Consider the following 19435-nt stretch of genomic DNA (forward strand, 5'->3'; position numbering starts at 1 on the left):
TAAGGTAAACAGTGTAAATTACTGTAAGATTTTTTGATCGCCCGTTTGGCCAATCCTAGTTCCTGTTGTTGAACTATTGTCCAATAGGAGGCGACGTTATTTAACTCCGTCAGAGAAGGAGCAGAAAGTTTCCAAAATGGGGCTCGAAAGTACTATGGTCTGGTAAGAATGTCACAAATACGTTTTAAATTATGTCTGAACGTGATTTTTTTTCCGCATAGACTTAAGGATACGAGCTTATGTCGTTATTTTATAGTTCTTGGGTTTGAATTCTGTAAATTTGAAGGAATACCGGACTACCAAACGACAGTCGGAGCTACTAGCTAGCTACTAATACATTACTGGCTGAGTCATTATAGCTAGCTGCCTAGCTAACCGTTACTGGTTGGACAGGCTTGGTTCTCAACTGTCATCAAGTCAAGGACGAAATTCGTCAACACTCATGTTTTAGTTAGCTAGCTTGCTTGCTAACAATTGCACATATTTATCAGCATAAAGCCGTAGTTTACCAAATTACCCAGACTGTCAACGTAGGTTAGCTAGCTAGGTGACAGTGGACACGGTTGTTTTGTCAGCCAGGGCCAGGAAGCTAGTTTGCAGTCCAGGCCTCCTTAGAACAGTACGAGTAGCCTGTTTCTTCTGACATATAAACGTTACTACTCTTGACTTGATATTTAGGTTTTGTTCGAATATTGTCGTCCTACACAGGGACAACGAGATGGCTAGCTTAGTAGCTACTCTCTGTATCGCCAGTTGGCATAGATTTTTTTATGTTGAATGTTGATGCATCAAGTTGTCTTGTCAACATTATCTTTCAATCAATTGCTCCAATATGAATTGTGAATTGATCAAATAAAGGTGTAGAATCTATTATATCGACATACAGGTGTAGATACACCTTTCTTTTCAATGCACATTTTAGTAAACATGGATGTACAGTGCGTCGTCATACATTTGAACATAGCCAGCCACCATTGTGTGAACCATCATTATTGACCTCTTATTAGTTTTCCTTGGAAGTTCTTCAACCAGACTCACTCATATCCCTCTTGTATCCCCAGTGTGGACAATAGTGAGTACATGCGCAATGGAGACTTCCTACCGACCAGGCTACAAGCCCAGCAGGATGCTGTCAACATTGTCTGCCACTCCAAAACCCGAAGCAACCCTGAGAACAACGTAGGACTTATCACCATGGCAAAGTATGCTTCTGTGTGTTGTACTCAACCGTATGAATTGTCTGACCGTGACCTGAGAAAGCGTTCGGTTTGTCTAATGCAGTTTCATTTGAGTGTTGATTGTGTGTGTCATTTAATTGGGTTGTTCTGGAGAAAGAAAAGAAAATGAGTCCTAATTGCTCTCTAGAGGGAGATGATGACTGCCCTGGACACTGGCAGTCCTTGTTTTATTGCTGTGTTGTTGGACCTGGACGTGGCTGACTGTGACGGTCCTTATTTTAATACTGTTTTGTTGGACTCTTTATGCTCGACGGCAGTAACTGTGAGGTCCTGACCACACTGACACCGGACACAGGCCGCATCCTGTCCAAACTGCACGCCATCCAGCCCAAGGGCAAGATCTGCTTCTGCATCGGCATCCGGGTGGCCCACGTGAGTGCCCTTGCCTCCTGCTGCAGACGTTGTCTATCTCCCTGTCCAGCCATCTCTCTTCACACTCTTGGCGGAGACAGTGTCATTCAGGGGTGGGGGGGTTGTCTTGTGATGTGTGTATTGTATGTTTGATGTTTAATTTATTTAATGAAAGGGAAAACAATGATTTTGTGTGTGTATATATTTATATATACATATATACACACATATATACACACATATATATATATATATTATTTGTTGTTTTTTTCAATGATCTGAGAAGACCATCTAGCGTGTGTTCATGTAGATTTGTGGTTTGTTTGCTCCATGTGTCTGTGTAGTTGGCTCTGAAGCACAGACAAGGGAAGAACCACAAGATGAGGATCATCGCCTTTGTGGGCAGCCCAGTGGAGGATAATGAGAAGGACGTGAGTTTAACTAAGCCTGGCCTCTCTTTGAACAGATCATCTCCTTTCTCTCATGTAACTGAGATATTTGGGCATAACCCAGATGTGTTACTTAAGTAGCCCAATCTCATTGGTCATAGAGGTTCCTTTTATTCCGTCTGTTACATGTTTTTTTTGGCCAAAAAAAATTGTTCTTGTGAAATTCATGTACAGCTGGTTCCACACAAGGTAGTGGGTGACTGTTCTCAGCAGTAGGAATGCAGCTTGTCATCATGATAATCCTCTCTCTCTCTCTCTCTCTCTGCCTCCCTCCCTCCCAATCTATCGCCCCCACAGCTAGTTAAAATGGCCAAGCGCTTGAAGAAAGAGAAGGTCAATGTGGACATTATCAATTTTGGGGAAGAGGTGAGAAGTTGTTGTTACTGTTAACATCTTTAAATTAGTGCATCCAATTAAATTGAGACACAAGAAAAAGACAAGTCATTTTCTGTTTCCAGTGTATTGTATTCACGCTCCGATGATTGTCATTGTTACTATGTTAACTTCTGAGAGGAAGGTTCACTTATTCCCCTCTACCTCTTCATCCCCATTCCCTCCCTCCCTCCCTCTCCCTTTAGGAGTATAACACGGAGAAGTTGACCGCCTTCATCAACACTCTGAACGGGAAGGAGGGGACCGGCTCCCACCTGGTGACAGTCCCCCCGGGGCCCAGCCTGGCCGACGCCCTGCTGTCCTCCCCCATCCTGGCCGGCGAGGGCGGCTCCATGATGGGCCTGGGTGCCAGCGACTTTGAGTTCGGGGTCGACCCCAGCGCCGACCCAGAGCTCGCCCTGGTAAGACTGCGTCGGGACTCCTCAAAGCCACAAACGCTCATCGTTTGTATCTGGAAAAGGCCGGTCAAGTGCCTCTGTTTGTTTACGTCAGAATTCAACTGACGAAATCAGAATTCAACTGACGAAATCAGTCAGTAATACTGTGTACCAGAGATACTAGCTCTCCTTTAGCTCTAAGGGGCTTCAGGCGCTATACTGCCCACCCGAACCGTACTTGTGCTGGCTCAGATATTCTCTTTCCAGCACTGGTACTTACAGCAACTGTGGTGGATGGATGAGTGACTAGGTGTTGTGTTGACTAGGCTAGTTGTTGTGTTCTCCTCCCCCTCTCTCCTCAGGCCCTGTTCATGTGTCCATCAGCTTGGTTTGGCTCTGTAGAACTGTTCTTCTCCTCCTCCTCCTCCTCTCTCCTGTGTGTGTGTGTGTGTGTGTGTGTGTGTGTGTGTGTCCGTCCATCAGCTTGGTTGGGCTCTGTAGAACTGTTCTTCTTCTCCTCCTCCTCTCTCTTCAGGCTGTGTGTGTGTGTTGGACTCAGTATTGATGAAGGTATAACTGTGTCCTCAGGCCCTGCGTGTGTCCATGGAGGAGCAGAGAGCCAGGCAGGAGGAGGAGGCCCGCAGGGTGGCCGTGGCCTCTGCAGCTGACACGGGCACCACACCCACAGCAGATGGTAAGGACAGGGGGGGAGGGAGGTGTGCGCGCGAGCGTGCGTCTTCTGGGGTTTGTGTGACGCAGTACGTGAGGTGTGGAGGAGTGATGTTTAGGGTAGCATATTCGCTACGTTTAGTTTGTACACGTTTGAACCAAACCGAGTCGTCCCTGGATTCAAGCCCTTTCTGTTGTACATGTTATTTGTGCACAACTCTCCTAGTCTGACTCAGTGTAATAACACGAACGCTAAGTGGAAAAGGAGGGTGTTCTGGTGTAACCGTAGGATAGGTGTTCTAGGTTCAAAAGACGACGGTACAGTAGAAGAGTACAGAGCCCAGAGGATGGTTGAGCCCAGAGACCACTTGGTTGTATTTCCACAGCACACGTCTCCCCATGTGGTCCTCTCCTCTGTACATGACTCCTCTCTCTCTCTCTCTCTCTCTCTCCCTCCCTCTCTCCCCCTCAGAATCGGAAGAGGCCCTGCTGAAGATGTCGGTGTCCCAGCCAGAGAGCACAGGAGCAGCGGTGCTGCCTGACTTCAGCAGCATGACTGAGGAGGAGCAGATCGCTTACGCCATGCAGATGTCTCTGGCTGGAGGAGGTGGGCGGAAGCAGAATTTAAATTCAATTCAGTTCAGTTCAATTCAATTAGAATCAACACCATCCGCACACTCACTGGGTTTGTTAGGCACAGAACCGGGAAAACGGACCAAACATGGAGAGCACACAACCTGAATTTGTCCAATAAGAACCCATATGTTGATTTCCTGATACAAAACATTGTGCTATGGTGTGGTCGAACTGAACATGACCCTGCTCTTTCTCTTAAATGCTCTTCAGCACAGTGACACACACAGCCACTGTCATAGTATAGCCACTGACACACAGCCACTGTCATAGTATAGCCACTGACACACAGCCACTGACATAGTATAGCCACTGACACAACAGAGTTCAATATAGCTGCATCAAAGTGATTTGATTGGTTGCTCCCTCTTCCTCCAGAGTATGCAGATTCGATAGCCATGGACACAGGAGCCCCCATGGACACTGCAGAATCTGCCAAGGTAGGAAATTCACACCAACAGCGTAGCAACTCACTAACTGACAAATAATTCTGAAACACTCACCACCTAGAGTGCTGAGTGTTTTATGTGGTATTTACGATTTGCAACAATACTTGGATGAATTTGATGGGTATAAGTATGTATGCATTTTGGGTGAATGAAGTCACCCGTGACACTAAATGAGTTAAAAAATGACATTCCATCTTGCCTTGCTGGCTTATACAGTCACATGATACGCAAGATACCATCAATATCTTTTGTGAGGTCTCCCTCATCAGGGTTGGAATTACACTGGCTTTTGGGGGTGTCCAACATTACTTCACACTTCAAAGGGGGCACTATATTGATGTTTTATTTCTTATGGAGGTGCTCCTCCCCTGTGCAATTCAAACCATGACCCTTAATTGATGTGTGTCTGTTTCCTGTTGCTCTTCCTCAGGAGGAGGATGACTATGATGTGATGCAGGACCCTGAGTTCCTCCAGAGCGTCCTAGAGAACCTGCCAGGCGTCGACCCCAATAACGAGGCCATCCGGAATGCCATGGGCTCCCTGGCCTCCCAGACCGGGAACAAGCCTGACACCAAGAAGGACGAGGAGAAGAAAAAATAAGCCAGGAGGACACAGACAGACTGACTACATCCATATATACATACATACATACATGGACTACCAAACATTGACATGAGACTTGCCAAACATGGACATGACAGACTTGACATAAGGATATGGCTTGATCTAATGGACATCTCGGGGTTATAAAACTTCCTTAAAATTGATTTTCAAGGATATCCGATTGTCTTTCTTTCTCACACATTCATACATTCACATGAGTTATCTACTGACTGACTGACTGACAACAGGAGTGATATGTAATGACTGGTCCTCAAGCTTGTAAACTAAACAGTTATGCTCCTTTCACTTCTTTGTTGTTGTTTTTTTCTATTGCAATAAAAAAAAAAGATGGATCAAGGTTGGCATGCCTGTGTCATTGTTTGCTGCAGTCCCTTCTCGTCTGAATCTTTGATATGAGGTGTGTGATGATCTGGTGTAGAATATTCTCACCATATCAATAAGCTTACATGACAGTGGTATCAGCTAGAAAGAGGTGGGGGGGGGGCATACAGATTGGAGGAAAACACCTGTATTATCTTTGGACGTGTACAAATTCAGAAAGAAAGGAGATATGTATTGGTACATTACCTGAAAGGTGTTGTAAATTACCGTGAAAAATAATATACGAATGTTTTTTTGTAGCATCTTCGCAAAAAATTGGATTGGATACAATAATCTAATAGGACCTCCTGTCGTCATGTGACGGGAAGTCTAGGCTCTTCATCTGGAGCGAGCGACGGTAGTCGGGAATCTCAAATCCAGGTAAACAATCGAAATATGTGCAATAGAAAACCATCGTACCGGTCCCACTCATTGTCAACAGTGAAAATATAACCCCCCACGATCATAGTTTCCAATATTGCATGATTATTCCCCAGTCGTTTGTTTTGAATGCATGCAATGGCCTTCGCTAATGTAATGACCCCTCGCTGCCTTGGCTGGGCTCAGCGGCGGCCAGCAGCAGAGCTAGCCTGAATGTAATGAAGAGGGAAGGAAGCTCAAAATAAACTCACACAGCTGCGAAACGTTTGTGGTTTTGAATTATTAATCAACGGGCCACCGTTACAGTTTTATTTAATGTGTGATGCATTACTAAAGGTGAATTGTTTAGCTAACATCTACATTGTACTGGAGCCGAATCGGTTCTCAGTCTGAACGGAGAGAGGTGGCTATTTGGCTAGGTAACTAGCCGTGCTAGCGTAGTAGCTATGTTAGTAGTTGGCATGATGTTTGCCAAGACAGTCAGACGGGCTTTGATCTCACCCTTAATTGCATTGGGTTCATGCAAGTCCCTGTCTCGTAAATGTTATCTGTTTGCCAATGCAATGCTTCGAGAAACGATTCTCAGCTACAGTCTAAACAAAATAGCCCCCTGTATAATGCCACCGACCTAGTTGTGATGCTAGCTTGCTTAGCATTTTACAGCCAACTGACAATCAATTCATTAATGCATGTGTAGTTGTTAGTAATTTAAGCCAACATACAAGTGAGTGTGTTTCGAACATACAGTGCATATCCTATTTCATCTCGGTATTTGCTTTGTCAGCTAAATTATTCGAATTTTATTATTTGGTTACAGTCAGAACAATGGGGAAATTGTGGATGTTCTGATCTGATCTCTAATTTTCTACTTTCTGGTGTGTCCCCTCTTTCAGGATTCGGTCCCGGTATGGGGGACATGAAGACCCCAGATTTCGATGACCTGTTGGCAGCCTTTGACATCCCCGACATCGACGCCAAAGAAGCCATCCAGTCTAATCCTGACGAGGCAGAAGGACCACAACACGGGCCGGGGGCTGGTGGTGGTGGTGCTTCCCTAGGGAAGGCAGACGGTGTTGTGGGGGTCGGCCCGTCTCTGAGACCCCCTAGCCCCCCGGACCCCCAGGGTGACACCCCCATTGTCAGCGTCATTGTGAAGAACCGAGTTCGTCCTGAGAACCTGGATGGAGGGGACGGGGACACGGACCAGGACTCCATGGATGGACTAGTAGGGGTGGCCGGGGGCCCGCGGCTTGGCGCCTGCGCCCCAGGCATAGCTGAATCAGAACCCCTCAACCATAATGGGTTTGGGGCGTCTGGTGCTTCCACACCTCTACCCCTACCCCAGGCCCAGACCCAGGCCCATGCGCATTCCAATGGGGAGCCTTGGTCAGTGTGCACCCCCAAAACGGCCTCCGAGGGCGGAGGAGGAGGAGGGGGGTCTGGATCCACGAAACCTGCCAAGCAGAGTGGGAACATTTTCAACAGATTGAAGCCTCTGATGGCGCAGGGGCCGGGAGACCCTGTAGGGAGGGCGAGGAAGATGCAGCTCCTCCAGCAGCAGCACCAGCAACAACATACACAGCAGGACGCAGCAGCCCAGCATGGGGCAGAGGAGGGCAAAGCCTCCTTATCCTCCTCCTCTTCTTCCTCTTCATCTGGGGTGTCTTCTCCTCTCGTCCCAGGAGTGTCTGTAGGACTGACGTCTCCTTTCTTCCCTCCCTCCAAGCCTCCTCTTCCGTCTCCGCCCTCTGCCCTCTCCTCACGCCCGCTCCACACATCCCAGCCATTCAACGGGGCACCTAAACCCAGCCCTGCGGCATTCCGACCCCGGGACTCGGAGGAGGAGGAGGAAGAGGAAGAAGAGGAAGAGGAGGAAGAGGAGGAGGATTCCAATTCAGACAATGGGGGTCCGCTGGTGATACAGGAACCCCCTGAATCCCCCTCCTCCTGCACCCCTCCCAAACTTACCCGCCGGTTCAGGTCCCCTGCTGCCAGCTCAGATTCTGTGCTCCCCCACCCCCACCCTATGGCGTCATCAGCAGCTCACCCCAAACCAGGAGACACTCCGTCAGGTGCCAGCACGACCTCGACCCCCCAGCCCAGCTCTACCAAGAGCCCGCCGCAAGAAGACAGACACCCAGAGCACGTCATCGAAGAGCGGGACTCACCCGAGAGTCCTGAGCCAGAGGTACCCAAATCCGCCGCACCGGTCCCCACTAAGAGGTGCTCCAGCCCTGCCGTGGCCTCCACGCCTCCCCCCTCGGACCTACGGGAACCAAAGGAGGAGGAGGAGGAGATGGAGGTGGGGAACATAGTAGAGAAAGCTGTGGATGGTGTTGGCAAGGCAGATACAGGGAAGGAGGAGGGTGCAAGAACAGAGGAGGAAAAGATGGAGGTGGTTGAGGCAAAGTCTAAAGCCCCAGCGTCCACTGGAGGTGGGACCTCTACTACTGGGGCGACTGGGGCTCCCGCCAGGCCCCTCAAAGTCCGGATAAAGACCATCAAGACCTCCACCGGTGGAATCACCAGAACTGTTACTAGGGTGGCTCCCAAAGCTGGTGCTGCGGCAGGCAAGGGCTTGGACCCCAGTAAAGCTTCCCCAGGGGGCCGTAAAGTCCCGGCCAACAGGGCCAGGAAGGTCGAGGCCTCCTCTGGTGGCCGCGTGGCAACATCTCAGCAACAGAAAGTAAAGAATCTCAACGCTTTACCCGTGTCGACACTAGCAGCTAGCAGCGCTATGCTAGCTGCCGCAACTAAAGCCCAGAACAAGATGGCCGCCTCATCCGACAGGGCCAAGGTTTCCGCCACCGCTGTCAGCATCACTAAGTCCGCCGCCCTCCCCGCCACTCCCTCCATAGCCTCCTCCCCTAAGTTCTCCGTAGCCACTGGCGGAATCAGCGTTCGCCCCGCCACCAGCGCTAAAACGGCTAACGGTGGTGCCGGCGTCCTAGCCGGCTCTCACCAAACCAACAAACCGGCCTCCATCGTCAACAGCACGGGCGCCGCCATCTCCCGCAGCCAGTCCAGCCTGGTGGAGGCCTTCAACAAGATCCTCAACAGCAAGAACCTGCTGCCCAGCTACAAGCCCGACCTCTCGGCCCCTCCGCCCCCAGAGTGGGGGCTCCCGCTGCCCGCCGCGGGCTACCGCTGCCTGGAGTGCGGGGACGCCTTCGCCCTGGAGCGCAGCCTGGCGCGGCACTACGACCGGCGCTCGCTGCGCATCGAGGTGACGTGTAACCACTGCGCCAAGCGGCTGGCCTTCTTCAACAAGTGCAGCCTGCTGCTGCACGCCCGCGAGCACAAGGAGAGAGGCCTGGTCATGCAGTGTTCTCACCTGGTCATGAGACCGGTCACTGTGGAGCAGATGATTGGTCTGCAGGACGCCACGCCCAATGGTAAGTCATTTGTTTCATTGGTTCATTGAGGAATCCAGCTTGCACGACTCCTTCAAACGATCCCTCAAAACCCATCTTTTTAAAACTTGCTTTTAATCCTGAACTATTTTTACTGACTTTTTTTTGTTTTACTTTTTATCTACCTATTTTTGTTGTCTCCATGGAATGGAATGTCTTTGATTACTGAGAAGAGCACTATACAAAAATGAATGCATTATTATTATTATTATTTATTCATTCATTGCATTTATATTGCGCCTTTGTTGACACCCTGAGCACTCGCATTGAAGGGGGAAACTCCCCTCATGGCTGCTTGTGTGTAGCACCCACTTGGGTCGGAAGTGGGGGAGTGTTTGTATTTCCCCGGTTCACTATTAACCAAAAAGGATTGATGTAACAAACCAACCACACTCATAGCAAGATGACTAACTCGATTCCAATTCAAATCAAATGTTAATGGTAATTTACACAATACACAGATACAATATAATGTAATGCTTTAGAGTAAGCAACTCCTCAACAACTCAACAATATCCATTCGCAATTGATTGGTTCCAACATGGCAGCCTCTGTTTCCCCTGTCCTTGTTGACCATGCTTGTTCTCCTGTCCTCCAGCCTCATCCCCCTCAGCCACATCAGGGACCATGGCAGCGTCCGCTAGCTCCAGTCCCCTGAAGGACGCCCCCTCGTCCTCTGCCGCCCAGCCCAGACTGGTCCGCCGTGCCGCGCCCCAAAGCCCCCAGGCGCTGATGCCGCTGCCCTGTAAGAAGGGAGAGCTGCTCCAGTACAACAACTTCAGATGTCCAGAGTGCCAGGCCCAGTTCTCTGGCAAGGCTGAGCTGGTGGCCCACTTCCAGCAGATCAGAGCTACACCCAACTCTGTGAGTCCTTAGGCAAAGGATTCAAAAGTGTGTGTGTGTGTATGTATGTACAGTATGAACATACGTTTGTGTTGTGCATGTTTGTTCGTTCGTTTGTGTGTGTGTGTGCGCGTGCATGCCTGCTCTGCTGTACTATATGCAGTAACGTCTCCCCCCCCCCCCCCTCCCCTCCCCTCTCCTCTCCTCTCCAGACGTGTACTCTGTGCTCCCCTCCCATGATGCTGCCTAACTCATGCAGCGTGTCGGCCCATCAGAGGATCCATAAGCACCGGGCGCCCCACGTGTGTCCTGAGTGTGGGGGCAGTGCCCGCCAGGCCAGCTTCCAGACCCATCTGGAGGAGTCCTGTCTGCACTTCGCCAGACGCATCGGCTACAGGTGACCTTTAACCTTTAACCTTAACCCTACTAACGCTAACACTTCACCACACGCATCAGCTACAGGTGACCTTTAACCTTGAACCCTACGAACACTTCAACACGTGTATAAGCCACAGGTCAGGACAACTCATGACATAATGTGAATATTATATATGCATGTGTAGCGGAGGCGATTTGGAATCACACTCTGGTGATGAGGTAGCCCTGCCTGTGACTACTAAGCCCAGATGTAGCCCTCGCACCACGAGGATGTCCTCTTGGTATAACAGTTGACGTCTGTGGAATCCATGCCAGTTTAAACCCCACCGGGTTACACACTACCAGGCACAAGTCCCTCCAAAATGTGACACATTCCGACGTCAACCTCTTGTCGCATGTACTAGGGTCAGTTAAGACACACATTGATGTTGGAAAGATATACTTGGAACTCTTAAGTCACCCGGTTGTAAAATGACACTCTAAAGTGAACTTGACTCTACGGTGACCAAGTGTTTCTCCTCCTCTGTGTTCCCCAGGTGTTCCAACTGTCAGGTGGTGTTTGGGGGTCTCAACTCCATCAAGTCTCACATCCAGACGGCCCACTGCGAGGTGTTCCACAAATGCCCCAGCTGCCCCATGGCCTTCAAGTCTGCCCCCAGCGCACAGGGCCACATCAGCACCCAGCACCCCAACCTCACTGGGGGACAGGCCAAGTAAGTGTCCTGCAGTATCTCATGGATGTATGGATCGATGGAGAGTATTTAGAAGTCAGGGTTTGTGGTTGCTATCAGAGCCTTAAATGTCTGCAATTACTATAATGCTGTGCAATATGAATATTATCTTCAACATGTATTTCTCTCTCTCTGGCTCTCTTTCTCTCTCTCTCTCTCTCCAGAATGATCTACAAGTGTGTGATGTGCGATACAGTTTTTACCCAGAAGCCCTTACTGTACATGCACTTTGACACTCACCTGGCCAAGCAGAAGGTGCATGTGTTCAAGTGTCCTGACTGCACCAAACTCTACGCCCAGAAAGGTTCCATGATGGATCACATCAAGGTGTGTTTTATATCTCTGCCTGTATGAACACACATGATTGCAGATAGGGGTAGCTCCGATATAGTGAATAATTTATGAATATTGCCCTTTTATAGCATTTTCCCTTTATGTGTATTGCAACGAAGTGTGTTTCTGCCAAATGTGAATTGTGTGTTTGGTTTGCTTATTCGTCATTTCTCACTGGTCATTCCTTCCTTGGTCCCGGTCTTGCTCGTGCTCAGACGGCTCACAGAGGCCTGTCAGTCAAACAAGAGGGCCAATCCGATGCCTCCGCCCCTACTCCAGCACCTAGCAACCCTCCCGCCCCCTCCCTCCCCAAATCCAAGCCTCCCGCCAAAACAGACAACTCTGATGGAGAGGACTGGGGCCGCGATCAGGAGGAGGACGACGAGGAAGAGGAGGAAGAAGGAGAGGAAGAAGGGGATGAGGACTATGAGGAGCCTGAGAATCCTCCAAGCTCTTTGGAGGTTGGCGGCCATCTTGGAGCTCCGTCAGAGTGGAGCTGCCAGCAATGTCAGAAGAGCTTTGCAGAGAGTGAGGATTACGTCTCTCACATGAAGACAGAGCACGGCAAGGTACCTGGACACACTCACACACACGCAACCACACACATGCACACTACACACACACACACAAACAACCATACACTCACACACACACAGACAGACACACAAATAAAGGAAGGTAACTACACACTCATATTGCATATCTAACCCTCTTCTCCCCGTGTGTGTCTGTGTGTGTGTCTGTGTGTCTGTGTCTGTCTGTGTCTGTGTGTGTCTGTGTGTGTCTGTGTGTGTCTGTGTGTGTCTGTGTGTGTGTGTGTGTGTGTGTGTCCATGCTCCTATAGGCCATGAAGAAGTTCCCATGTCGTGTATGTGAGAGCTCCTTCTGCACCTCTTCCAGCCTGCGTCGTCACGTCCGTGTCATCCACGAGGGCAACAAAAGAGTCTTCCACTGCCAGTGAGTCAGCTGCATCGTCATAGAAACAGCCCTATCAAAACGACTGTGGAGTGGTTTACACAGGAGGGTTGAGCTCCATTCCATTTCCATTCAGGAAGTTAGCTAAAATGCTAATTCCAATTCTAAATTCTCCTGGTTGAAAAGCACAGAGGCTGATTGGAACTTAGACAGATATACTTAATGTAAGTCACTCTGGAACAAAGTGTCTGCTAAATGTAAAATGTGAATGTTCAGTTTCATTCACTGTCGTTTTGAGCTTGGTATTGTATCAGGGGAGGTGGTCCTGACAAAGAGTCGTTTGGGGTTGAAACATCCAATGTCCATAATAAAGGAAGACATTTTTGGGAGCAGATCATTGACTACTGTCTCCCAGGAGAATACAGTGTTTCTTGCTGACCTACCTACCTGATTTCTACCTGGCATGTGAGGTGTTTCTGATGTGAGTGATGGTGTGTTTTTTGCAGACACTGCACTGAGGGCAAACGCACCTTCAGCAGTCGCCTAATTCTGGAGAAACACATCCGGGTTCACCATGGGGTCAGAGCCGCAGACGGACAGGTCAGTTAGTTAGAGGACTTTATTTCCTGCCACATTTGGTAACATTTCGGTCTCTGTCATAACTGGAATGTGGTCTCCTATTGAAATGATATTAAGGATTTGACACCCCAACTCCTTCTCCCCCCCCCCAGCAGGCTCCACCTCAGACCAGGAAGCGTTCTGCGCCGGGGGAGGGGCCAGGCAGCTCGTCTGAGCAGGATGGGGAGGGTGGCCCTCCAGGAAGCAGAGCAGGCGAGGAGGAGGAGGGGGGGGCAGGCACAGAGAGTGGAGAGGCCAATGAAGAGGGAGAGGAGACCAGCGGAGGAGGAGGAGGAGGAGGAGGCGGTGGTGGTCCTGTGAAGAGAACGAGAGCCTCGCTGGCGCCCCCTGCAGCTCCGGAGGAGGAGGACAACACGTTCCGCTGCGTGCCGTGTGGCTTCGCCACAGAGGACGGCGCCGAGTTTCAGCGGCACATCCCCCAGCACCGGGCCGACGCCGCCTCCTTCCAGTGCCTGCAGTGCGGCGTGTGCTTCGCCTCGGCCGGGTCCCTGGGGCGCCACCGCTTCATCGCCCACCGCGTTCGAGACCCCCAGGGCCAGGCAGGCGACCCGGACCACCACCACCGCCGCAGTGGCCGCCGTCAGCGCACCCCCTCCTCCCCCGATGGCTCACCCTCCTCCCCCCCCGGCCAGGAGGGGGAGGACGGGGAGGGCAACCTGAGCTGCAGGGTGTGCGGCAAGCGCTTCGACAAGTCTTCAGACCTCAACACCCACTTCAGGACCCACGGAATGGCCTTCATCACCGCCCGCAAGACGGACAAACCCCAGTAGGGGGTGGGGGGGGCGGGGTGTATGGCGTGACGGACAGGTCTGTAAAGAGGGAGTTTAGGGGTTGACTGATTGACTTGACTGATCGGGGTCTTGGAATCATTGTTTGAGAGATGAATGTGGGTGTGACAGCCAATTAGCACTTAATTAGTTTCTGTGTGGTTTGGCGACACCTAAGGTAATCTCTGTCTGTGTTTTGTGCAGTTATACTCGCATGCTGATCATTGTAGTGAGATGGAGGGTCAAAGGTCACCTTAGCATTAGCATCAACCGTATGTCGAATCACGAAAGTCTTTTCTTGACTCCTCGCGTCCTCTCTCCTCACCTCCTCCTCAACACACAGGAGCCCCAGACCTTCTCCTCCAGGGGAGGCTGGTGGAGGTAGAAATCTGATGACGGCCTCATTGTAATGCATGGAATGGAATGTGGAATGGTATCAAACACCAGCCTCCCTTGTTCTCCTCTAATGAGTTTTGAGAAGGAGGTGAGGATAGAGGAATCAAGGAAAGACCTTTGAGATTTGGCCATTCTTTCTGTCTCCATAGTGTCTGTCAGTGGAGGCTGGTAGAGGTAGAAATCGGAGGACGGGCTCATTGTAATGCATGGAATGTACTGAGAACTCTCAAAGGTGTGTTTTATACCATTCCTTATTCCATTCCATGCATTACAATGAGCCCGTCCTCCGATTTCTACCTCCAGCAGCCTCCCCTGGTGTCTGTCTGCCATCAATACCACACTCTGTCACTTTGCCAGGACTCTTATTCTTATTATTGTTTGTTGTTGTTGTCTTTTCATATGAAACATTTCCTTCTGTACTTTTCTTCATTTTCTATCATTTGTACTGATATTTTTGTATTGCTGTGTCATTCATATTGTCTTTTTCATACTTATATTTGTTGTCTGAATCATTATTCTTGTCTAGGTAGAAAGGCATTCATTCAGTCTTGCATTTCATTGTCTAACTCAACATCCACACTAGGGGAGGCTGGTAGAGGCAGAAAACAGAGGACGGGCTCATTGTAATGCATGGAATGGAATGAGGAATGGTGTCAAACACACTATTCGTCATTCCATTCCATTCCATGCATTGCAAGGAGCCCGTCCTCTGATTTCTACCTCCACTGGCACTTGACCCACTGTATAGAAGAAGCACTCCTCTCGCTGGTCCCAGATCAGTTTCTACGGTTTTCTCACTGCAGGGCTGAAGGTCGGAAACTGTTCTCAAGTCAGTGTGTACAGTTGACCTTCAAGGCCTCAGAAGCAAAAAAGGGACTATATGGAGAGTTTAAAACACTGATTTTAAGTAATAATGACATTGTTATATTTATTTATATGAAACACATTAGTGATGTTGATGTTGTTGTTTGTGCTTGTGTGAGTCATTGGCCGTCAATCTTATTGCAAGATTAAACGGTAGGAATAGTTTGAAATAAATGTGACGAGAGAAATGAGATGTATATCTCTGTTATTATGACATGTCATTAGAGGACCAGGTTACATGATGTGATGATTGTAACCTGAGCTGTTTGAGTGGTGGGTTGTGTTATCAAGATTTTAGCTAGGCGAAGAGGGAGTTCAAGATTCTTGCCAGTGCTCTTTATGGGTGTATGTTGCACTGTAAATACATTTTGGAGCTTTACACACTACAGGGCCGACCTGAACCATACTGTGCTGGCTCGGATATTTTCTTTTCACATTGTCCTTTCCAGCCCTGTTTCTGCAACTATGGTTAATGCATAACCAGGCCAGCCAGGTACAGCTCAGCTCCTCCTGTGAGTTACGCTATACAGTACACTAAAAGAACACATTTGAGTTTTGTTACTTGTTTCGGAAAATGTGAATACGTATAGTATTTGTACTTGTACTGTTACGTTTTTATTTCCACCAATTTGAAACAAAAAGGATTTTGAATATGATGGGAGGTAGTTATTATATAAAGTAACATAAAAAAAGAAGAAGCAGAATGTGAGGAGACTGTTGTGTGTTTCAATAATGTGTACAAATAAGAATATGAACCTTAATCTCTTTGATATGATTCATCTTTTCTAACTCCAGAATCAGTGCTAGCTGTACTCCACCTTTCTTTTGTATCTGTTTCAATAACCTTTGTGACTCACGTGAAGGGGGCCTATTTCTATGGATGTTTTGTTTGTCTGTTTTTTTGTTGTTGTTTTTTTATGTCACCTGATATCATATTTATATATATATATAGCGAAATGATGAATCCATGCGTCATTTTTATTTTCCATGGTCGTTGTCTGCTTGCTGAAATGCCATACACTTTTTGTGCCGTTTTAAAATAAATGTGTAAAACAAGGAATTTTGGTCTTTATTGAGACATATCAAGTAAGAGTACAGTATAAGCATAACATACTAGCATATAATGAAACACTATAAAACTGTTCAAAGCTACTAATAATCCATGCAGAAGTGTCAGTGAATTGTCATCAAATGTGACAAGACAATGAGTCAAACACTAGAGGGCGCACAAGGGTAAGGGAGGTGGAGGGCAGAGCTAGATATCAAATGTAGCTTACATTGTAACCACAGTGATTGATGGTTCAATGTGTCAATGTTTTAGTTGTATCTGTCTATTCTGATAAACATAACTACTATTATTATTATTATTATTATTACTGAACAATATTAATTATTGTATTTGTCTACTGGAACATACATATACTGTAAATGACTTTAAATGGATTTTCCAGCACAACTTCTTGTGTCCTTCATCTTTAATTATTGCTGCCGTACCTCCATTACAACAATAATGAATACGCTACAAATACAATTAGAACTGCCACTGCCAGATATACATTAGCTGAAATGGTGGTGTTAGGTGGGGTGGAGAGCACTGTGGCCTCCGGTTCTCTGGCAACAGTTGGCATTGCTGCTGGTACGTCATTCGAGGAAGACATCTGGTATCAAACAGGACATTTTCTTAACCATATCAGTGGTTAAACCTGCAGCTAACTGGAGCTGCTGCTGCTTCTACTGGTAATGCTGCTACTGTCATCCATTCTTCTGCAGTCGTCGGCATAAGATGTTGCCGAAAACCTTTCAGCCTTTCCTGGGCTCTCCGGAACATCTCATTGGTGTAGTGCCCTCCTCCATTTTCCTCTACCATCTTTTCTATCTTCTCCAGCAGCTCTGTGACCTGAGAGTGGTCACCTCTCTGGTCACTGATGAGAGAGTGATACCTGCCCCCTGCACTTTGTGATGAGAGCCTTCAGTTCTGCACACTCCCCCACAAACTGGCCAACTGATTTTCCTCCAAGGTGGTCTTCCCCAGTGAACAGAATTACGGCAGAATTAAACTTGTGTTTTGTAAAAGGTTCGGTTTGATACCAGATCGATGGTTGCCAATGTCTTCCTCGATTGACGTACAAGCAGCAATGCCAACTGTTGCCAGAGAACCGGAGGCCACAGTGCTCTCCACCCCCCCTAACACCACCATTTCAGCTAATGTATATCTAGCAGTGGCAGTTCTAATTGTATTTGTAGCGTATTCATTATTGTTGTAATGGAGGTACGGCAGCAATAATTAAAGATGAGGGAAACAAGAAGTTGTGCTGGAAAATCCATTTAAAGTAATTTACAGTATGTGTATGTTCCAGTAGACGAATACAAGAATCAAGATTGTTCAATAAAAATAATAATAATGGGGCTATTACTCTGACAGCTAGCATAGTCATGCTGTCTAAACCCAACACAGACGCTCGTACAGAATTTAAACTCACAGCTGTTTAATCGTGATTGATGTGTTCTCAGGTCTGTTTTAGAGCATGCGTCAATTGCTGCAAAAGTCACCCCACTTTCCACTACGGGTCAGTGAAATTGCATGTCAACTTAAACCTGGAAAATTGATGGTTTAGGAAGAGATTATAGAATATAAACCACTTTATTTTGATACACACAATATTTGCATATTATTAATGCAAATTAATTAATTATTATTATTACAATATGATATTTGCAAACATTAATTGTAGAATAGTTAATATAAATATTCACCATTATGTATAATTGGCATGATTTTATCTGTGAATGTTATTTTCTAATTCTTTATTATGTAATTATACTGTTTTACCATATACGGTGGTCCGTTTGTCTGCATAGCCTATTTGAGGTCCTTAATAAAATATAATACCATTGAAATATAATACCATAGAATGGTCATTTGTTTTGATGTTTTGTTCATTTGTGTCTTGTCTCAGAGTAAGGTTCGGCTTGGTTTTGCCCTGTGTCTTCCTTTAATGTCGTTTGTTGTTTGTGCAATAAAAAATACAATCATTTTACATCCATGTTTTACACTGATTGTATTACGTAGACTAGTAAGACATATTGCGGAATAAGAACAGGGTAGTTTCATTGATTGTAATAAGAAATGAATAGACAATTCAAACAATACTTAACAAGTGTTGATGATTGCGTGGAAGCAGAAGTCTACAACCTGTGGAACAGAAAAAATATTTATTTAAATATTTTACATATTTATTTATTTATCGTATAAGCAACAATTTAAAATAGTGTCCCCAGCATGATTTGAACCAGCAACGTTCGGGTTACAAGTCGGTGTGGTGTGGCAACAACACACAGCTGGCTCCCCTCTTGGTCAGATGTTACTCGACTCTCCATATACATATTGTATACAGAATAATAATAATAACTGATATTTCAAATAGATTCACAATATACAGAATAATCAATAGAATGTTTTAGAACAATGTACAAAAATAGAATGCAATATGTAATATTAACATGCAATATGTAACATGCATCAAATATGTGACATGAATCAAAGAGACCAATCAATACATAATACAATAGCCCAACACTAAATAATTACTGTAGTTCCTCAAAAGATTATATTACATGGGTTAATATGATTACATTAGTATTACATGGATTATAATTAATAATATAATTGTAGGCTACAGTATATAAAGATGCATATTTACAAAACTAGAATGGATGCGCGAGCTAGACTCCCGCTCACACGTCAAACGGCGCGAAAGAGGCTGCGCTCGTGCACATCATCCACCATAGCCAACAGACCAAAAACGAGAATATATATTTACAGATTGACACAAAAACATCTCCATACATGGGTTATCAAAGAGCATAAAACAGATGACAGTCAATGGTGTGGCGTGGCAATAGTACACAGTGGCTCCCATGATAAAATAAATGACAACAAATGAAAATATAGCTGCCCACAAGAAAAGAGAAATATAGCAATCCAGGGAACGTTAGGGGAACGTTAGCTTTCCCTCAGGATTTGATTGACTATTTACATGGATATTAGGCATCGGAGCATAACAGGAATTACAAGGCAGGTATCGGATATTCATTAGAGCTATATACACAACAGTTTGATTGATCATGGATTACATGTAGCAATTTATATCAATTTATATTACGCGGAGCGGGACCTGACGCAGCTAACTTACCAGGTGGAGATGTATAAAGAAAAGACATAAAAGAGTGA

General features: G+C 46.9%; 2 protein-coding genes across 3 annotated transcripts; both read left to right on the forward strand.

Moving 5' to 3' along the window:
* The first annotated feature begins 117 nt into the window (after nt 1–117).
* LOC310815019 (26S proteasome non-ATPase regulatory subunit 4-like) lies at nt 118–5521 on the forward strand. Its single transcript, XM_083684625.1, has 10 exons — nt 118–162; nt 1062–1202; nt 1496–1610; nt 1934–2020; nt 2336–2404; nt 2617–2832; nt 3397–3502; nt 3950–4084; nt 4489–4550; nt 4990–5521. The coding sequence occupies exons 1-10, from the start codon at nt 137–139 to the stop codon at nt 5158–5160; spliced, it is 1128 nt and encodes a 375-aa protein (XP_083540751.1). The 5' UTR covers nt 118–136; the 3' UTR covers nt 5161–5521.
* A 365-nt stretch (nt 5522–5886) lies between these two features.
* Nucleotides 5887–16258, forward strand: znf687b (zinc finger protein 687b). 2 transcript variants are annotated; one of them, XM_083684856.1, is made up of 10 exons: nt 5887–5925; nt 6819–9320; nt 9937–10202; nt 10394–10578; nt 11096–11272; nt 11455–11617; nt 11839–12192; nt 12468–12580; nt 13045–13138; nt 13270–16258. In XM_083684856.1, the coding sequence occupies exons 2-10, from the start codon at nt 6833–6835 to the stop codon at nt 13945–13947; spliced, it is 4518 nt and encodes a 1505-aa protein (XP_083540982.1). In that variant the 5' UTR covers nt 5887–5925; nt 6819–6832; the 3' UTR covers nt 13948–16258. The 2 variants fall into 2 exon arrangements, with proteins under 2 accessions (XP_083540982.1, XP_083540983.1); XM_083684857.1 differs by having other exon boundaries at nt 13273–16258.
* Nucleotides 16259–19435: the final 3177 nt, after the last annotated feature.

Source organism: Argentina silus, assembly GCF_951799395.1.
Source record: "Argentina silus genome assembly, chromosome: 14".
Lineage (NCBI taxonomy): Eukaryota > Metazoa > Chordata > Actinopteri > Argentiniformes > Argentinidae > Argentina > Argentina silus.

Excerpts from the sequence above, each read along its gene's own strand:
- LOC310815019 (XM_083684625.1), top strand. The coding sequence starts at position 137 with ATGGGGCTCGAAAGTACTATGGTCTG. Across the intron at positions 3,503-3,949 it reads CACCACACCCACAGCAGATG|AATCGGAAGAGGCCCTGCTG; the intron begins GTAAGGACAGGG and ends TCTCCCCCTCAG. Across the intron at positions 4,551-4,989 it reads ACACTGCAGAATCTGCCAAG|GAGGAGGATGACTATGATGT; the intron begins GTAGGAAATTCA and ends GCTCTTCCTCAG.
- znf687b (XM_083684856.1), top strand. The coding sequence starts at position 6,833 with ATGGGGGACATGAAGACCCCAGATTTCGATGACCTGTTGGCAGCCTTT. Across the intron at positions 9,321-9,936 it reads GCAGGACGCCACGCCCAATG|CCTCATCCCCCTCAGCCACA; the intron begins GTAAGTCATTTG and ends CCTGTCCTCCAG. Across the intron at positions 10,579-11,095 it reads GCCAGACGCATCGGCTACAG|GTGTTCCAACTGTCAGGTGG; the intron begins GTGACCTTTAAC and ends TGTGTTCCCCAG.